Genomic DNA, 21,255 nt, shown 5'->3' on the forward strand with positions numbered 1-21,255 from the left:
GGCAGCTACAAAGTTTTTTAATGCCAAAGATTTGTCTTGGGAAAAAATCCATGATGAGCTTAGAGATGAGGAAGGATCATCTGAAGCTGAGGCTCATCACATAATTCTAATATTACTATGAAACGCTCGCAGTCTAATAGCAAATGGTCAGGAATTTAAAGGCTCATTAATAATCTAAATACAAAACCAGATGCAATATGCATTCAAGAAACATGGCTCAAGCCGTCATTGCAGTTTAGTGTTCATGGTTACTCAATCTTATGTAAAGACAGAATAAATGGGAATGGAGGAGGGTGCCATATTTGTAAAGGAAAATATAAAATTTATTCAGTTCCAAATAATATCAGATTTAGAAATTATTGCTGTAGAAATTTGGACAAATGATGGGAATGTTAAAATAATAAATTATTACAATCCTTGCAAACAATTAGGAAAGTTAAAACTTGAAACAATCCTAGAGCACTGGAGAGGGAAAATAGTTTGTTGTGGGAACTTCAATGCACTTTATGGAGAGATCAAGATTATTATAATGGAGGGATTTTAGAAGAGATAATGAAGAAAAAGAATTGGTAATATTAATTAACGGGGTAGTTCACTCGGGTAGACTTGGTAAGAGGTAAGGAATCGGCTATTGATTTGACCTTACTTTCTCAATCTTTTGCTGATAGTTGCAGCTGGAGAGTATTTAAAGAAAGTACAATGGAGAGTGATCATTATCCAATTTTTGTCAGTATAGGAAATAACATGAAATAACATTACAGAGAAATATTGAATTATTTCATAATGATGAAGAGTGTAAGGATTTTATTAATATGAAGTTTTCTTTGTTAGAATTAAATAAAGCATTGAAGAATTCCAGTAAATCGACTCCTGGTAATGATCAAATAAGTTATAGTATGTTAAATAATTTTAGTGATTTGAGTAAAGAAATATTATTAGAATTGTATAATAAGGTGTGGGAGGAAGGGATATTACCTGATAAATGGAAAGAAGCCATTATTATTTATATTATAGTATTATAGTATATTATCATTATGTCATCTGTAAATCTGGTAAAGATCCTAATTCAGCTGAAAGTTATAGACTCATAGCTCTAACATCATGTTTAGGTAAAATTATGGAAAAAATGGTAAATAACAGATTAATTTATTTTTTAGAATCTAAGGAGCAGATTAAGTTTTATCAATTTGGATTTAGAAAAGGCAGAAGTACAATAGATCCTGCATTATGTCTGGAACATGAAATTAGACGGGCTCAGATTAATAAGGAGAATTTAATAGCAGTCTTCCTGGATGTGGAAAAGGCTTATGACATGTTATGGACAGAAGGGCTGTTGATTAAAATAAAACAAATAGGTATAAGGGGTCAAATATATAGATGGATAAAAACAAATTTAACTGAAAGAAATATTAGAGTAAAAATAGGTGGGGAAATAAGTTCAAAATATCAAGTTGAAAATGGTAGTATAATAAGTCCTATGCTATTTATTATAATGATTAATGATATATTTTTATGATTAATGATATCTTTGCGGGTGGGCAAATATACTACTATTTTTAGTAGTATAGATAAATCTTTTGGTATCATTATTTGCAGGTGATGGTTTTATTTTGAAGAGGGGGAAAAAATACAAAATTTGTAAATAGGAAACTACAAGAGGCATTAAATAGTGTAGAAGCTTGGGCTTTAGAATGGAGTTTTAGATTCTCATCATCCAAGTCTAAATTTGTTGTTTTTACAAATAGGAAATTAAATATTAATGTAAATCTCCAATTATATGGGGATGTTATAGAAAAGACAGATCAAATTAAATATTTGGGTATCTGGTTTGATAAAAAAAACTTATCTGGAAGATACATGTAGATAAAACAGTTGAGAAAAGTAAAAAAAAAAACAAAAACGTAAATATAATGAGATGTTTGAGAGGCAAAGAATGGGCAGCAGATAGGAAAGCATTAAAGACAATTTATATTGGACTAGTTAGATCAGTTTTTGATTATAGTTGTATTTTATACAATTCGGCTTCAAGTAGTTTATTAAAAAATAGATATAATACAATATCAGTCATTAAGACTTTGTTGTGGAGCCATGAAAACAACTCCAGTTTCAGCTCTACAGGTTGAGATGGGTGAGATGCCACTGGAGCTCAGGAGAGAACAACTAGCCATAATTTATTGGACAAATATTAAAGGACAGAATGAAGTTCATCCTCCATATGTAACGCTGCAACCTTGTCAAGAAAAAGAAAAGAAGCAAATAAATAGTTTTGGGTGGATAATAAATAAAGTAAAAGATGTAGGAATAGATAACTTTTTAATTAGTCCTGTGGTTGTTATTCCTGTTATTCCATCGTGGATCTTTGGACTGAAGTTGATTTAAACTTACTGAGAAAAGGGAGACAGCTAGAAAAAAAGGAGGTGGAAAGTTATATAAAAAGAGAATATTCAGAGTATTACAAATATATACAGATGCTTCTAAAATGTTAGATGGTAGAGTAGGTATATCATTTGTAATTCCAGATTTAAATATTATGAGAAGTATAAGAATAACAGATAAATTGACAGTTGTTGTTGCGCAACACCCCCCCCCCTCCTTTCTGTCTCTACTCTCTCACTCTCGTACTTCCTCTTCTGAGAGGGGAGATGTGCTACCAGCTCTCCGTCTAACGGGTACGTTGAGTTTCCTAAATCTGCTGGGATTTACCCTGTCCAGAACTGAAGTAAACTCTGTTTAAGCTGGTTTCGAGAAACGATTCGCCTGGTTATCTGACGGCCTACATCCAGGTGTCCCACCCTTCTTCCCCCTGTGAATTAGCCAGACTGAGCAGCCTACAGCCAACTAGTTTCACAGAGCACACCTGTTAACGGTCGCTCGTTCTCTATTTTACAACTTGCATTTGTTATTGAACCAGGTAGGTTTTAGTGACTCGGGCGAGTCCCAAGGATGATGTTTTAAATTTGGGCTACCAGCAACCTAAAAACATTTTCCACTTTTTCCTCTCCAGAATCAAACATCACAGCTATTTTACAACCATCAAAGAACTTTAAGGTGACTCATTAACTGAATGTCCACAACATCTTTTAGATTTTCTTTATGCTAAATATTTTATTAGTAAGGCATTTTTGCAAGGGTCAGTACAGCTTAATTCAGTAGCAGAAATAATCAAATAAGTAAAATCAGTCATCTAGTCTATCTTTCCCTACTGCTGATACTGAGAACTAAAAAAGGGAACCTTTGAGAGAGACGGACGGAGTTTGGCGTTTCGAACCCCAGACCTGGCTTGATGATGAAGAAGGTGTGGCAGCAGGAGGAAGATGTTGATCGGCGAAGGCCAGGATCTCCGCAGGTCCGATGAGCTTCTTCTCCGCATGGATGCTGAGGTCACACAGGACTTGGTGCTGGCAGGAAAAAAGGCACCAGTTCTTCTTCCTTGTCTTTGTCTTCATCTTTGTCTTTGGGGTCAGAACCCAGCCGATGAGAGAAGTGCGATTCGAAGCCACAGATTGTGGGCCAGACGGGTTGGTCTCCATGTGCAGGACAGTCTCCGGCTCCGTGGCCCCGGCTCTTCTTCAGCTGCAGAGTTCTTTGTCCATCTCGATCTTGGCTCGAAGCTGCCCGGAGGATCCAACGAAAGGTTCCTCTTTTGCACCCACCTTATATAGGGTTCATCTGTCTGCTTAGACAGATGATCTCATATCCATCACTGTCTTAAGAGACATCATGTCATGATGTCTGTGCCAATGTCTCAGGGCTGCTCAACCTCCTGTTTCCATATAAGGTGCTGATCATCTCTGCTCTCCTGTTAGTTCCCCTGTTTCCCTTCCTGTCACCTTTCACCTACCATCTACCTCCAACATATCAGTGATGTTTAATTGCAGTTTTACAACCTTTTACACCATTTCAAGTTCAATGTCAAAATCACATTTATATCACATTTATTTTCTTTAGCTTCTCTGATTTAGCATTCATTTATAATTTTATAACTATAACTTATTAATTATATTTATTATAATCTTAATGTGAGTTATTACAGATGTTTTTCTGAAAAGAAACCAAGAATAATCCATGATTCTAATTATATAATACCAAAGTTACAGTTACTTGTTTTTCTTGTAAGTGTTCTCACAAATGTAAGTGTAAGTATTATTACAATTAAACCAATATTAATATAAGTATTTTACTTTGAATCTTATCCAATTACTAATAATGTTTAGATTTCATTCTTTAAAACTTTCATGCTTTAAACTAAGAAATAGTCTCAGCTATTTTTATAAATCTGCAGGCTGGAAACTTCCTCTTTTTCCAGGAAACCTGCTTTTCCTGTTTAATGACTCTCTCTGACTGACTATGATTTCTTATGATTAGATAGAAAAAAGTAGAATTAAAGCAAAGTTTGCATGAGACAAAAACAACACACACAACCAGATTTATTTTATTGACACCTAAGTCTAATGTTGGGCCTTGATATCACTTGAGTGATTCATTTTAAAGATAACTTTATTTATTATTACTGTTAAACTAAAATCTCCAGCATGGGGAAGTGGGATGAGCTCGGATTTTCTTGACACAGTGTACACAGACGAATTAATGGCAATTTTAATGGCTGTAGAGTGGATTGAGGAAACAAGAGAGAGGGAGGTTTTAATTTGTTCAGATTCAATAAGTATTAATAAATATTCTAGAGTTAAATTCAGAATCATGGCAAGATATTATATTGGATATAAGTCACTCAATATTTAGGATTAAAAATTATGGTTCTCATGTTAAACTAGTTTGGATTCCTGCCCACATTGGTGTGGTAGGAAATGAGTTGGCTGATAGTTTTACTAAGAGTGCTGCAAACAAGAATATTGTTGATTTAAATATTAAAATAAGTTAAAATGAGGCAAATAATATTATTAAAATTTATATCAAGAAGAATTGGCAAAACCAGTGGGATAGAGGAGGCAATGCTAGGTTTTATTATAGTATCCAAAAAAGTTGGGGAATTAAGGAAATGTAATAGAATTAAAAAAGAAGATGTTACATCTAGAATAAGATTTGAACATACAGGATTAAATAGTACTCTTAAAATAATTAATAAACATAATACAGGTTGTTGTAATTATTGTGGAAAATTAGAAACAGTCCAACATATATTTTTTAGAATGTAATAAATATGTTCAGGAAAGAGAGGTGTTACTTAAAGATTTAAGTAGGAATAAAAATAAATTGGATATTTGGAAATTGTTTCAGAGATCATCTGGGGATGTAGATTTTAACAGTATTTTTAGTTTTCTAAGAAGAACGGGCATTATGGGGAGATTACAATAGGTAAATGTCTGATCCATACTCCAATCTGGAAGGTGGCGGTAATGCACGTAGAAGTTGTTTGCCAACCGCCATAAAGAAGAGGAAGAAGAAGAAGAAGAAGAAGAAGAAGAAGTAATACCTTTTTGGTTTAAAACAGCTTCCGTAGTTTCTGTGATGTTGCTTTTCGGACTTGTGTTCTCTCTGTTCCTGACAGCTTTATTATTTCTTCTTCGGGTTTATTTTGTCTTAAATTCGGGATCTAATCATCCGCCCAAAACCAGAAGCCATGTTGCTGTTCTGGTCGTTGCAGGATCAGGTAAGATTCAACATGGAGGCAGAGTCGCACTGCAGGCAGGCAGTTGGTCAGAGACGCAGCCTCTTCTGCCTCACACCACCATGTCTAACCAGGTCAGGCCAGCTGTCCTGTGTTCACTTTAGTGACGGATCGTCAGTAAAAAGAATCTGGTGATCAAGTCTCCCTGGGTGATGCAGCTGCATGTTGATTTAGTTTCTCTTCCTGTTTGTTTGCTCTTCGTGTTTCTAGGTGGTCACACCACAGAGATCATGCGGCTGATGGAGAGCCTCTCTGCTGCCTACACACCTCGACACTACGTGATCGCTGACACTGACAAGATGAGTGAGGAGAAAATTGTCGCCTTTGAAAGTTCTAAACCACAGTCGCACACTGACGTCCAGGTAAAGGCATTGACGTGTCGACTGTACTGTAGCAGGAAGAACCAGAGCAGCTGTTGAAATCTATCGTTGAAACCAAAAGTTCACTGAATGAAAAGACATCTTATTTTCTCACTGTCTGAAGTTAAATCAGAGGGAACTTCTCGTTTTAGATCAGTTCGAATTACCTGAAAGATTTATGTACTAAATGCCACAATGAGAGAGAGAGAATATGTCAAGGATTTTCTTTAATTAACGACTTCAAAATCAGAGGCTTAAGTACAGAATGATTACTATTTCTGTAAACAATGACCGAAAACCCAGATAATGACATCATGGGTTTGCAAACTTTTGATTGACTGACAGAGTTAATTGGAGGTAGATCTGGAAAACCCTGATTTCTGTGACATCATGCTTTCATCCTTTCATATGCTCAGAAATTAGTCAAAATATCAGGAAGATAATTGTGGAGCTTCACCAGTCTAGTTCAGCCTTGAGAACAATTTCTACATGCTCAAAACGTACTACCTTCATCTGCTCAAACAGTTATGCAAGTATAGACATGATGGGAAAGTCCAAACATCATAATGCTCAGGAATTAGACGGGTTCTGGTCCAAAATGTGCAGATTATATATAACATAGTATTTTTCAGACAGTGTTCATGATGGGATTGTTGAGCAATCTGATGGCCAGTGGGAGACAACTATTTCTGAGCCTGGCTGTTCCTCAGCGGATGCTACAGACTCTCCTGCCAGACGGCAACCAGATGAACAGACCATGGAGAGGATGGGTGGAATCAAAGAGGATCTGGTTTGCTCTGGCTACGCAGCGACTGTGTGCAATGTTCTGGATAGGGAGGAGTGGAGTTCCAATGAAACTCTCCGCTGTCTTCACCTGTCTTCGCAGAGATTTCCAGTCTGAGGCCTTGCGGCTTCCAGACCAGACGGAGATACTGCTGGTCAGCAGACTCTCAATGGTTCCTCTGTAGAAGGTGGAGAGGATGGGAGGGGGGAGGGAAGCTCTTCTCACCCGTCACTGAAAGCGCAGCCTTTTTCACCAGTGAAGTGATATGAGTTGTCCAGCCAAGGTTGTCTGTAATGTGAACCCCCAGGAACTTAATGCTGCTGACAGTCTCCACTGCTTTAGGTCTCCACTACCTATATAGGTGGAATACATGCACACATGTTCATGACATACTTTGATTAAATTAATTTCTCTTAGAACTCAAAAATAAAACTCAAAAGTTTTATTTTGATCTCATCTGACCACATAACTTTCTCCCATGACTCCTCTGGATCATCCAAATGGTTCAGGGTAAACTTAAGACATGTGCTGATTTAAGCAGGGGAACCTTTTGTGTCATGCATGATTTTAAACCATGACTCAGCTAAATATTAATGTATGACCCACAGTAAGCTTGGAAAGCAGCACAAAATTGCCTGCACTCAGCCGGATTAGTATGATGGTAAGAAAGCTAAGCAAATAATCCAAAAATAAGTAAAGTCTTTGGGCTAGCGGTGGAAGAGGCTGGGTTCTGCTCTCACTGTTGAACCGCCGCGGCGACTCGCTACTGAGATATAATATTTCCAACGTAGCGCAGTTCCCACTCCACCAAACAGTAATCTCTTACATTGAACACCTGCTTAAAGCTGCAGCATGTAACTTAGAAATTAGTTTTTACATATGAATTAAAACTTTTGCTATGTCCTAACGTACATCTTTTGGGTCGGGAGGGGTGTTGGTGACCATCTCCAGCTGTCAATGGGCGAGAGGCGAGGTACACCCTGGACAGGTCGCCCGTCCATCATGGGATAGATGATCTGTGAAAAAAATTGAGCTCCTCTGCTTTCTCCCTGTATTCTGCAGAATTACACCACTAGATCAGAGTCAGCATAAAACGTAGAATTTTGATTTAGTAACTAAGGATTGTTTATTTTGATGCAACCTACATTTGACTCTAAATGAATGTTTCCTTTTTTATTTTATATAGGCAGTGTTGTGATATTTATTTGACTTTATGTATATTTTAGTGTGAAAGTCTAACTATTAAATAGTAACGTTCAAAAAACGTTTGACTGAGCGTTTGTCTATATTAGCTGATTTTATGGTTTCGTTTTGCCAGATTACATAGCAGCATTAATACCTAAAGCAAAAAACGAACAGCCAATCCATGTGATCAGTATCAGTGATCGACCCTCATGGGTGATCGGAATTCTCAGTAATAAACTTGATTGGAGCATTCCTAAACAGGACTGATTGTTTTTGCCAATACTTATTCTTTGCTCTTTTGTTATGATGTGTAGCCAGAGCAACAAGGTGGTTTACAACAGGGAGCAGCTGCTTTACATAGCATAAAATCAAGAAAATTATGGGCAACCCTGACCATCCTCTTTATGAAACTGCCTTTAAAAAAATCAGTGGAAGGCTTCTTCAAACTGTTGTAATACAGACTGTTGTTGCTACAGGACATCCTTCCTATCAATCAATCAATTAATTAATCAATCAATCAGTCAAATTTTATTTGTATAGCACATTTCAGCAACAAAGCATTTCAAAGTGCTTTACATCATAACAGACACAAAGTCATGCAACATAGAATCAACAATCAAAACTTGACATTAAGTCAAGTTCCATCATTAAATTCTTAAAACCAACTCTGAACGGCTGGGTTTTCAGTCGAGATTTAAAGGAAGTCAGTGTTTCAGCTGTTTTACAGTTTTCTGGAAGTTTGTTCCAGATTTGTGGTGCATAGAAGCTGAATGCTGCTTCTCTTTGTTTGGTTCTGGAAATGCAGACCAGAACCGGAAGACCTGAGAGGTCTGGAAGGTTGATACAACAACAGCAGATCTTGAATGTATTGTGGTGCTAAGCCGTTCAGTGATTTATAAACTAACAACAGTATTTTAAAGTCTATTCTCTGAGCTACAGGGAGCCAGTGGAGGGACTTTAAAACTGCTGTTATGTGCTCTATCTTCCTGGTTTTAGTGAGAATGCGAGCAGCAGCATTCTGGATCAGCTGCAGCTGGAGGATGGATTTGTTTTAGACAGACCTGTGAAGACACTGTTGCAATAATCAATGCGACTAAAGATAAACACATGGAGGAGTTTCTCTAGATCTGGCTGAGACATTCGTCCTCTGATCCTGACCACAGCACTGCTAAAGCATATGTCCAAAAATCTACAATAGAACATCTATCACCTGATGTTCTTCAGGTGATAGAAGGCCGACTTTGTAACTGTCTTTATGTGGCTCTGGAGGTTCCGGTTAGAGTCCATAACTACTCCCAGGTTTCGGGCCTGATCGCTGGTTTTTAGTTGTAATAACTGAAGCTGTGCATTGACTCTAAATCGTTCCTCTTTAGGTCCAAAGATGATAACTTCAGTTTTGTTTCTGTTCAGCTGGAGAAAGTTTTGGCACATCCACACGTTTATCTGTTCTAAGCATCTGTTCAGTGATTGGATGGGTTCAGAGTCACCTGGTGACATCGTAATGTAGAGCTGTGAATCATCTGCATAATTATGGTAGCTAATATTATTTTCTGTTATAACTTGAGCTAGTGTCCTCTGCTATGACCATCTACAATAACTCTTTAATTAAATGAGTTGTAAGATTTAATTTTCCTCTGGGATTAAAAAATAGTTTTGAATTGAATTTGAATTTAATAAATTGCATTATGATTAAAGAACAATATATAAAAATATTGAAGCAACATCTAAAGACATCAGCCAGGAGTTAAAGCTCAGGGTCATCGGAGTCTGCCAGATGGACAATGACCCTCCGCAAACAGCCAGAGTATAAAGCGGCTCAAGAACAAGTTAATGTTTTCAACTCAGTCTTATGGAGAATGTGGGCAACTCTGGAAAGATTTGTGAGATTGAGGCACCTAAAAACCTGACGGAGTTATGCCAGTTCCATCAGGAGTAATGGGCCAGAACGACAGCAAATTATTGTGAAAAACTTGTGGAAGGAAACACAAAAGGTTTCGCCCAAACCATCCAGTTCAAAGGCAGTTCTGCCACATACTTATCAAATGTACATAAACATTAATAAATAAATAAATCATTGACATATTCCTTCTGTCATTATTGTGGCATTGAGCAAATGAAAATAACTTTGGTGATTCTGACGTAAAACAAAAGATTTGGTCTGATTTAACTTCAGATAGTGAGAAAAAATGTTGTCTTTTAATATGTTGTATCTAAGATTATGGTTTCAAACCTCTATTCGCAGCACAGTTAATTGATGTTGATTGGGAAAATGTCCTTAAGAGATTCCATTATTCATGATAAAAATAATCATTTACTTATGTGGTCAATAACCTTTCCTAAACTTCAAAGATCCTCCTGGTTCCTCAAAAACCATACTAGCTAATCATAAATAGAAACATGGATGACTGAATTCAATTGTTATCAAAAATCATCGTTCCAAATAAAAGACAGGGCCGGAGAGCAATTGGAGAAGCCAAATATGACCAAGAATGCACCCAGAGGACTAAAAAAAATGTTCCTGAACACAGAACAGTTACGTCTGTGTCCCACACTGATCTGACACATTTTACTGCTTTCCATTTACAGAAAGGCAAATAATGGAGAAGTTTGAAGAGAGTCACTTGCCTCTCACTGGTCTGTATTCTTAGTACTAAGATCAGTCAGCTCAGGCATTCCTGATGAGGCAGGTGGAGGTCACCAGACAGGAGCAAATGAACAAACATGGAAATCCATGTTGAGATGATGGATTGCAGGTCAATAAAGCATAAAAGTATGGAGGTCACACATAAGATGACGGTGAAAAAAGACCATCAAACATCATTTCTTATCTGGGAAATGTGGTCATTCGCTTCAAAGAGTTGGGAAGGATACAAGTGTTTTAACTCTGGCTTAAGAGGAATATCTCCAAAAGCAACACATTGGGCCTGATCAAAGTCCCTGACAACTCTCAGTCTGGAAGCAGGGCTGCAGCATACACAATATCACCTCCTTTTCTCACTCTCCCATATGTGCTTTCATCACTCTGTGATTTTTAGCATTTTGGGAAATATCATTTGTGCTCTATGAGATTCTGCTGCCATGAGACTCCAACTGGTGTATTGGCATGAACAATTTATGTTCCTAACAATTTGAACACATTAGCCAACAATTATAGCACTAAATAATTCTTTGGAACATGAGCACATTGATTTTGCTATGATGATATATTTTGCAGCTCTAGGGTTTTAAAACTATTTTCCAGAAGGTGTGCATCCTGTTACATCTGTTGTAAAATGAATGCAACATTTCATAAAAACAATATCCTACCTAGTCTAACATGGTGGTCATAGTGTGGTGGTATAGGATTGTTTTACTGCTTCAGGACCTGAATGACTTGTTGATGGAAACATGATCTCTGCTCTATAGCAGATAATGTCCCACCATCAATTTCTATTGCAGGACAATGATCTGGAGCACACTTGGAAGTCCATCGCTGATTGGTTCAGAAAACAAAATAAAAAGTTGGGATTCCCCTAGTTAACGTCTGAATTTACGGATTAAAATGTTGTTGCATGATCTTCAACAGGACATTGATGCTGAATATCTTCCAATGTGGCTGAATGAAAACAATTCTGCAAAGAAGAGTAGGCATCACTCCTGCACAATGATAGAAATGACTCATTGCCTGTTATCTCAAAGAAGATATAATTATTTACTTACTTTACAGATCAAAAAGAAGAAAATCCTGACTATGTTTTAACTGTTTAGTTCACCATCAATCGGATCCCACGGAGCCGAGAGGTGGCCCAGTCATGGAGTTCCTCTGTTGTTAGCACCCTGAGCGCTCTGAGATACTCCCTCCCTTTGGTGTTCAGACTCCAGCCTGATGTGGTGAGTGACCCATAACCTTGACACAACCATGTCTTTTGATTCTCTCTGCACTTCATATTATTGATTTGTTTTCAGATGATTCGCAACAGCAGAAAACAAGTGTTTTTTTTCTGTTGATGAAGTTAAGATTAGAGTTAAACCAATGTGAATAAAAGCTCCAGAGACTTGTCTGCCAGGAGCACAGTGTACAGTTGCTTTGGTAGACAACATGAGTGTGAACCACAAGGTTCTGATTTTGTTTTTGACCCGCTCTGTAGCAACGCCTTTTGTCCAGATGGATATTTCCAGACCTCTGGTAGCTAACATCTTTCCATATCTTTAGCTGCTGGAAGTAGGAACCACCTGCTTGACTCTAAGGCAGTCTTTCTCAAACTGTAATGAACAACTGTTTAGTTGCCATGATGTGAGCTCAAAGGCACTACAGTCAGCTTAGCTGTGTTTAAAAATAATAATGGATAAATGGAAACATGATCAAGACACTAAAAAAAGCCTGAAGATATCGGTGGAAAGTTTCTCAGGTTAGTGACAGAACTTTAGTTTTTCAATACTGTTGCCATGCCACAGGTGTGCAGACCTCGGTCTGCGGCTGTGCTGAAGGTGATCTGACGATGAGGAGGTGGTGAACAGCGTTTTGCCCCACGCTGACTAATTGCATCTTAACACATAAAATGAAATCATTTATGTTGGACTATCTAGTGACTGAAAGAAAATGTTTGTTTTTGCCAATGCAACTCAAGTTATTTTCTTGTATTATAATTATAGGTCACCCTAAAATGTTATTAGTGCACAAGAACTTTTTTTATTTCCATGTGTTTCCCCCCCCCCTTTTAAAGCTCAGAATCCACATTTTCACAATCTGTAAATGACTCACAACGCCCCGGGGAGCAGGCACGTGATGAGGGGGGGGGACAGAAGGGGCTTTCGCCCCTGCCCTTTTATCCTTGATGCCCCTAGTGCCCTTTTTGAGTTTTATTTTCATTTTTGTTTTTTTCAATTTTTACATTTTTCTTTAATATGTATGTCAGAAGGCCTGCTTGTTCCCCTAAGCAATAATATTTATCTAAATATAATGAATTAGCGAAATAAACTAGTCTGGCTGCCCTCAGTCTAATAATGACTCAGTTTCTCTTCCTCCATGTTGTTCAGACACCGGGTCCATGGTGAGGAGGAGGGGGGCGGATCTCCGCCTCTATCAAATTATGGGCAAGAATATATATTATATATTTTCCAACACTTATTTGTGAATAAAAACGTAGGTCTGATGTTGAAGTTAGAAAAACTTTGTATTTATTTTTCGGAATTGTCCTCACAATAGCGGGACAGAACCCTCCTCAACCCCAATCACAGAAAAGGCTCAGCTGCAGAGAAAACTTCTGACTTTATCAGGCTGCCCAGTGCTGGACTGAATGCAGCCAGAGTCGGTCCCACCCACAGATATAAAGAATGTCTGTCTTTATATTAAACATTCTCAGCGTTTCCCTCAGTGTGTTAAAAGCCTGGTGGGCCACTATTCTTTACTTGAGCCCCCACCAGGCTAAGCATAGCTAATTTAAGTTTTTTAAATGTTTGCATTTTTAAGACTTTATAGTCAAGCATTAATCTTCCAATAACACATAATTATCAATTGATATTCTCAAATTAGCAAAACCCTGCATCCTGATATAAAGAAACGGTACTGTGACTGTCCTTACAGTCACAGTACCGTTTCTTTGTTTCAGAGGGATGCAGCACTCTTGAAATTGCTCAGATATCGGGGCATGATCATAAAACCCAGGGGTCTAAATTAAAAATGTTCTCTACCAGCCACTGTGGCTGGTAGAGAACATTTTTCACTGACCACTTTTTTTTCTTTTGGTTACAAACCCCACCAGTACAGGCAAATTATATAAAATATATAATTTATTCTTAACTATATGAAAACCAATTTACTGACAAGACGTTTACCATACAGATGCACATATACAGAATAATTTAACATGAAGCATGGACACCTTAACAGAGGTGTAGTGCAATAAGTTCAGCAAACTTTAACTACACAACCCTAACATTATTGCAATCATTTTCTATGTTGAACATTTCCACATTTTGGCTTCAACTCCCCCAGATAGTATTTATTAAAGATGTGTCTAGTCATTTTTTAAACATTTTTAAAATAGTATTAATAGCTGTTTTTTAGCTGTTATATTTTTTTCCCTTTTTACATTTCCTATTGAAATTCACAATTCTTATTATTATTACTAAAAACATCTCAGAACATTCTTATTACTTACTCAGTGTTTTTCTGACTAAATGCTTGTTCAATGTTTGGTTCCCCTACCCGGACTCACTCACATACATCTGCCTTCCTGCCTGGATGAAGCTTGATGAACATTTCCACTCCTTCTAACCGGGCAGCAGCAGCTAACCTGAACTCTTCCTCAATCTGTCCCTGGTCAAGTCTCTCTCATCATCATCCTCCGACGATAATAATAAAGCCTCTGAATCGCTCATTCCTTCTCCTTGTCCGCTACTGAAGCTCCTCCAACGGTCAAAGTTAGTGTAGTAATTAACATATCGGTTAGTTTAACACATTTTTCTGAATGGGCTTATACGCTGTTTAGCTTTTGTTGTTTCAGTTTTTCTCTCATCTGATCTCGGAGGGGAGGGGCAGGCCAAGTAGGACCGAGAGACTTCATTGGATAAGCCGAATGCCCGTCAATAAAATCAACCAATGGGCTGTCGCTGTCAATACAAATGATATTTAATATAATTTTCTTGTTAAATCATGACAGTGTAGGGCTGCCTCATATACAGTATGTACGTCAGTCTGTAATCCAGATGGTCAGTCCTCCCCTGCACAAACTGAACACAGTTTTTTTTTTTCCTGTTCAAATTGTCAACCCGTCACAGTGGTGGATGCATTGCTCCAATTGACACGCCACTCCATACTTTTACCTGCATTTGGCCAGTGGCGGGTGCTAATTTCCACTCAATGTCAAATTTATTTATATAGCACTTTGAAAACAGGCATAAAACTGCACCAAAGTGCTGTACAAGAACGACAATAACACAAATTGATAAAAACAGAGTATCAAAACACTACTTCAAATAAATGCCAAAGAATAAAAATGAGTTTTGGGAAGCATTTTAAAATGATCCAGGCTGTGGGCAGATCTAATTTGGAAAGGTAGATTGTTCCATAGAATAGGAGCAACAGAAAAAGCCTGATCTCCTTTCATCTTAAGTCGGGTCCGAGGAACTGTCAGTAATAGCTGATTAGCTCCTGCATAGAACCATCAAATGTTTTACTGCAAATGGTAAACAGGGTCACAGGAAACGTTTTGAGAACTCCTAAAGATTTGAGAAGAATCAAACATGAAGCTACCAAGAACTCGTTATCTTCTGGTGTTGTCATATTCCAGAACTGCAACCTGCCTGGAATTCCAGAAGTGCAAGATGTTCAGAACTCAGAGACATGGCCAAGGTAAGGAAGGCTGAAACCTGACCACCACTGAACAAGACACACTGTTGAAACATCGAAACTGGATCAAGACAGATTTGAAGACAGATTTTTCAAAGCTTTATGGATTGATGAGATGAGTGACTCTTGACGGACCACATGGATGGACCTGTGGCTGGATCAGTAATGGGCACAGAGCTCCACCTCACATCAGACGGCAGCAAGGTGAAGGCGGGGTAGTCCTATGGGCTGGCATCACTAACGATGAAATAGTTGGACCTTTTCAGGTTGAAGATGGATTCAAAATCAACTTCCAAACCTGCTGCCAGTTTTTAGAAGACACTTTCTTCAAGCAGTGATACAGAAAAATGTCTGCATCTTTCAAGAAGACCATGATTTTTATGCAGGACAATGCTCCATAACATGCATCAAACTACTCCACTATGTGTCTGACCAGTAAAGGTCTTAAAGATGAAAGAACAATGAAGTGGCCCCCTTCCTCACCAGAACTAAACCCCATTGAGAACTTGTGGGCCCTTCTTAAAGAGTTCACATCTCTGATCAGTGTCTGGGAGGCTGTGGTTGCTGCTGCACAAAAAGTTGATCGTCAACAGATCAAGAAACTGACAGACTACATGAGTGGAGGACTTATAACTGTTATTGAAAAGAAGGGTGGCTATATTGGTCACTGATTTATTTTTCAAATGTCAGAAATGTTTGTCAATTTTGAATTGTATATTTATTATTCTCACTTTAACAATAAACAAGTGAGATGGGAAAAGTTTCAGTTTAAATTCAGTTGGATAATAATCCTGCACACATAAATATTGTTTTAAAAAAGCCAAAATCTCACTTTTATTTTCTTCAATATTCAGGTTTGAGAGGTTATTAACATTTTGGATTGACAGAGAGCGCTGTAGATGTTCAACAATAAAATTAATCATCAAAACTACAACTTGAGTAATAATTGTGCACACAGTGTAGTTGGTCACACAATAAGTAATAGCATTGATGTCCTCTCTAGGTGTCTGGCAAAGAGCAATCCAAGTTGTAGACTCAAATCAACCTTGTAGGGCTTCTTTGGCTTCCTGTGATTACATTTTCTTGATTTTATACATCTGGACCCTAAAAACCTACAGTAAGTGATGCCTAAGACCTTTACTTAAAACGTGACAGCACAATGCAATTCTAAAATGTCCAGCAGTCTTAACAATAAGAGTGAAACAATGGCTCCCACCTGCAGTTCTTTTGTGGTTGACCCTGAGGTGAGCCCCTCTGTGGCCCCACTACAACCTTACTGTCTCGGTTTCCTTGGGGCTACCCCTCTCTTACGCCATCACCTGCGATGACCCTGAAGCTCGCATCCTTGTTGTTGCTGCTCAGAGCTTCTGGCTGCAAATCAATGCTGGTACCTGGTCATTTTCTGCATGCCTGGTTTACATCTTCTCAGCAGTTTCTGTCTTGCCTCCCAGTCCCTGGCAAGCAGGCTGGGTGTTGGCAATGCCCTCATTGCTTTTGTCTCTCTCTCTGTCCCGTGCTCTCTCCAGACGCCCCGTTATTTCCATCTCCCATCACCATAGATGGGAGAAACTTGTGTAATTAGTCGTAGGTCTCTCCCTGTGACTAATTACAGGGAGGCAAGACAGCAAGCTGCTGAGAGGATCACCGTGATCGATGACTGGCACTGACAGTTGTGGACGAGCCATCGACTTGCAGCCAGAAGCTCTGAGCAGCAACAATGCGGATGCGAGCGTCAGGACCTGTGACCAGGTTCACAGCCAAGGAGATAACCAGTAGCCTCTAGCTCAGCCAGGGAGTGAGAGGCTGCTCCTTCAATAAATAATACAACTCACAAACCTAGAAAGCTAAAACCAAAACCTACATGTAAATAAAAATGGCCACCTTTCCACATATCATTGGGGGTAATGATGTAGCATGTTTATTACCCATTGGAGAAGATCACATTGGAATGAAAAACTGTGAATCAGTATTTGCCAGTAAGAAGCCCAATCACTTCATCTCTCATTCCACTTTGTGTTCATAGCATGAGAAGCATTTTGTCTAAATGTGGCCTTCAACTTTGAATATAAGTGTGTTTACAACCTCCATTTCTCTGATTAAAGCCAACTTTCCATTACATGGCCCATTTACTGCCATCCTGAAGAGACAAACATGTTCTGATCTTTGTCAGTGTTATATCCTGGAAATGTGCTCAGCCCTGTCTCTTTGTGTCTGTGTGTTTTCACAGGTGCTGTGTAATGGTCCAGGGACCTGCGTTCCTCTATGTATAACTGGACTTTTACTCAGAATTCTGGGAATAAAGAAAGTCGGGATAGTGTATGTTGAAAGCATTTGCCGAGTGCAGACACTGTCTTTAACCGGCAGGATCCTGTACCTGGTATCTGACTATTTCTTTGTGCAATGGTCATCTCTGAGGGACAAATACCCCAAAGCCATTTTTCTGGGAAGAATAGTTTGATAGGTGATAAAACATGGATGCTAAGTTGCACACATGCAAATAAAGGACTGAATATCTGCTGTTCCACTTATGTATTTTTCATACTTGCTGTTTTCAGTTGTATACACAATTAAAGTTGAAATATGAAAGAGGTCCACCTCCTGATTAAACCTGTCTGCAAATCCTGAATGTTTTATTCTTAAAAATGATCCCGTCATGCTAAGAAACCCTGGAATATACTAAAGCCAGCATACTTTAATTCAGACTAATCATGAGTATAAATTGGTGCACTTTAAGTTCACTTAGGATTAGTTAACTTAACATTTTGGAACAACAAATTTTGTGCTTAGTGTCTAATAGTATTTAAATTGGATTAAAGTGTACTTTCATGTACTTTTTTGGAACAATTTAAGTTACACTTAATATACTTTAAGTATATTGCTTTTTATATAATATAAACGTGCTTGATTAGTATATTTTGAGTGTACTATTTTTGTGATCAAATTACATTTAAAATATATTTAGAATGTATTTTAAGTATATTGGCATTACATATTTTATATATTAGTAGTGTGATTACAGTATGCTACAATTACACTTTTTGGTTTATTGTAATTGTAATGAAGTACAATTTTAGTTAATGTCTTTTATTAATCTGCTTTCCCACGTTGTACATTACATGCTTCTTACACACTACAGTACTGCAAACACATCAGGTACCAGAACAAAGAAGGATCAATTACAACACACTTTCCAGGTGAAACAAATTACATTGTGTATTCAATATATTCACATTTTTCAAGAGGACATTGCCAATATACTATCACAGAATTGTACAAATTGTCAGTATATTCAAAGTTTACAGACAACATGCTTCAGAAAATTAGCACAATAAAACAATAGGTACACTTTAGATCAGTGGTGCCTAACCCCTGGGCCCCCCAATATTTCTGTTTGTCAGCTGCTGCTGCTCAGCAGTTTGACCCAAAGCTGACAGACATGAACTACAGCCTTACTGTCAAAAAGTGGCTTTGTTACGCAACAGAGCAGGAGGAAGGCATCAAGGAACCAAAGTGACGCCAATCAGAGTCAGACTTGGGTTACCCCAACTTGTACTGCTTCCCTGGTTCATTCAGTACAAGGCTTAACCCTCATGGACGTTGTTCTTTCATGGACGATGGAATGTTGTTCAAAAAGGAGTCAAATGTGTTTACAGATTTATGGCTATTTTCCTAAATAAAATGTAATATAAATGTTGTCATTTTTAAGTTTGTGTAGACACTTTTTTTGAAAATATATATTATAAGATAATTTTGAACAACATGATATCCATCGTCTGCCAACAAAATTGCCTGTTTAACACCAGTGAAGAAACCTTTAATGGTATGTTATGATGTAGAACTATCAGACCAAAAAGTGTACATGAATCAACATTTATTCCTTGACTTTGAATATAAATCAACACAAATGTGTAGATCCACATTCAGATGATGGTTGAATCAACATTGATATAGTGCCAGTTATGTTGAAACCCTGATGTTGATTCAACATGTAACTCACCAACCACTTTCAATATCGTTTCAATGTCAGGCTTTAATGTGGATTCAATGTTTCTGTCTAACATTGTTTCAGAGTTCATTCACTCATAGTTTCCTATCTGGGATAGCAACTCTATAGCAACAGTCATGACAGTTAGTTACAGTACCTACAAAGATGGCTGTCAACTGCAAAGTTCCTGAAAGTGTGATGTGACATGAGTACTATGTGTTGATTCCAAAAGTATCCCAATATTCTTGAAAGAGTTACTGTACATGGTGACAGCTGTGAGCAGGAAAGATCTCCTGAAGCAGTATGAGAGAGTGGAGGAAATTCAAACCACCTCTTCCATCTATCATAATGGGCAATGTGAGGCATCACTGTGAGGATCATGATCTTTGAGTTCTCCATTGCACTTAACACAATTGAGCCTGTTTTTGCACAAAGGCTTCTTCTAATTCTCTGTAATACAGACTGTTACAGGAGATCTTTCCTGTCAGCAGCCAACACCATCCACAATTTCTCTTTGAAGAGTTTTGAATTAGTACAAGCTACATTTAATTTCCTTCTGGGTCAATAAAGTATTTTTGAATTTGTAACACAGAGAATGTGAAGAAACCTCCTACTAAATACACTTTGTTTTTCTGTGACAGTCTCATAAAAAGAATGCTCAGGGTTGTTCATAATGTTCTTGATTTTATGTAAAATCCTTCTTTGCACCAGTGATTCTACAGTCGTCCCCAGCACAGAACCAGCCTTCTTCATCAGTTTGTTGAACCTCTTTGAGTCCCTGGTTCTGCTACTGTGGCCCCAACAGATGATGACAGAAGAGATGACACTCTCGAAAACACACGTCTAGAAGATATTCAGCATATTGCTGCAAACCTTGAAGGATCTAAGCTTCCTCAAGAAGTACAGCCTGCTCTGACCCTTCTTGTAGATGGTTTCACTGTTGAGTCTACAGTCCAGTCTGTTTGACAGGAAGGCTGTAGGTCAAAGGAGGGCGGAATGTCTATTTGGCTGGAATCAAGAGAGAAGAATGACGAGCTTGTTCCCGAAGTCATTCTGTTAAAGAAAGTGTTCAGCTCATTTGCTTTGTCCAGACTTCCTGTTTTTGGTTGAAGCCTGTGAGCTTCTTCATCCCTGACTACTCATTTCTGATGATGTCCTCTTGTAGCTTACTCTCCAGCTTCTTCCTATGCACCACCTCGATGTCTCCAATCTTAACTTTGAACTGCTTATGTATACTCCTCAATAACTCCCTGCATCTCACACTAAATACTTTTTTTCTTGTTTAGTAGCTCCTTCACAACTGGCAAACCAAAGTTTATTAGGGAAGCTTCTCACTGTTCTGGTGGGGATGATGTTGTCCACACAGAGGCTCATATAGTCAGTCACGCATTCAGTCATGACATTGATGTTCTCTCCATGTGGCTGATGAAGAGCAAACCCATCTGTAACCTCAAGAAACTACAAGGCTTCTTCAGTTTTCTCAGTCTTTTTCTTTGCAGCTTACCTCTGAACAAGGGGTTTATATTTTGAGCAGAGAAAAACAAGGCAGTGATCTGATTTCCCCAGAGGTCTGTCTTTGGAGACATATGAATTCTTGACATTATATTCTGTTCTAAATGATACACAACCCATTTTTTTAGACAAGGACTGTAATTCATTATTCAGTTGTATTAAAAATTTGATCCCACATATCATCAAAACTTGCAAAAAATGTTGTGATGCTGAACCTAAAATCAATTAACTTTATGCTGTGGTTAAGAGAATGGCCTTAAATCAGTTTCCTGGTTCATGTGGCCTCACTGTTCATTTTCATAGTAATAAACTTTATTTGAAAAGTTTAATTACTACAGCTCAAATATAAATACCACCATTTCCTACTGAAACCAGATTTGATAATAAGATAATTTGCATTAGTGTGATCACAATTGTCACTTTATGGATGCAGGTGCAAACACAATACAGCATTCTAAGTTTTGTGATAAATTT

General features: G+C 38.0%; 1 protein-coding gene across 1 annotated transcript; it reads left to right on the forward strand.

Annotated features, from left to right (window-relative positions):
* The first annotated feature begins 5,410 nt into the window (after window positions 1-5,410).
* alg14 (ALG14 UDP-N-acetylglucosaminyltransferase subunit) lies at window positions 5,411-17,980 on the forward strand. The gene is made up of 4 exons (XM_028025696.1): window positions 5,411-5,608; window positions 5,837-5,988; window positions 11,702-11,824; window positions 17,512-17,980. Exons 1-4 carry the CDS (start codon window positions 5,467-5,469, stop codon window positions 17,740-17,742), a joined length of 648 nt encoding a protein of 215 aa, XP_027881497.1. The 5' UTR covers window positions 5,411-5,466; the 3' UTR covers window positions 17,743-17,980.
* The last annotated feature ends 3,275 nt before the right edge of the window (window positions 17,981-21,255 follow it).

This window comes from Xiphophorus couchianus, chromosome 8 (genome assembly GCF_001444195.1).
Source record: "Xiphophorus couchianus chromosome 8, X_couchianus-1.0, whole genome shotgun sequence".
Taxonomy (NCBI): Eukaryota; Metazoa; Chordata; class Actinopteri; order Cyprinodontiformes; family Poeciliidae; genus Xiphophorus; species Xiphophorus couchianus.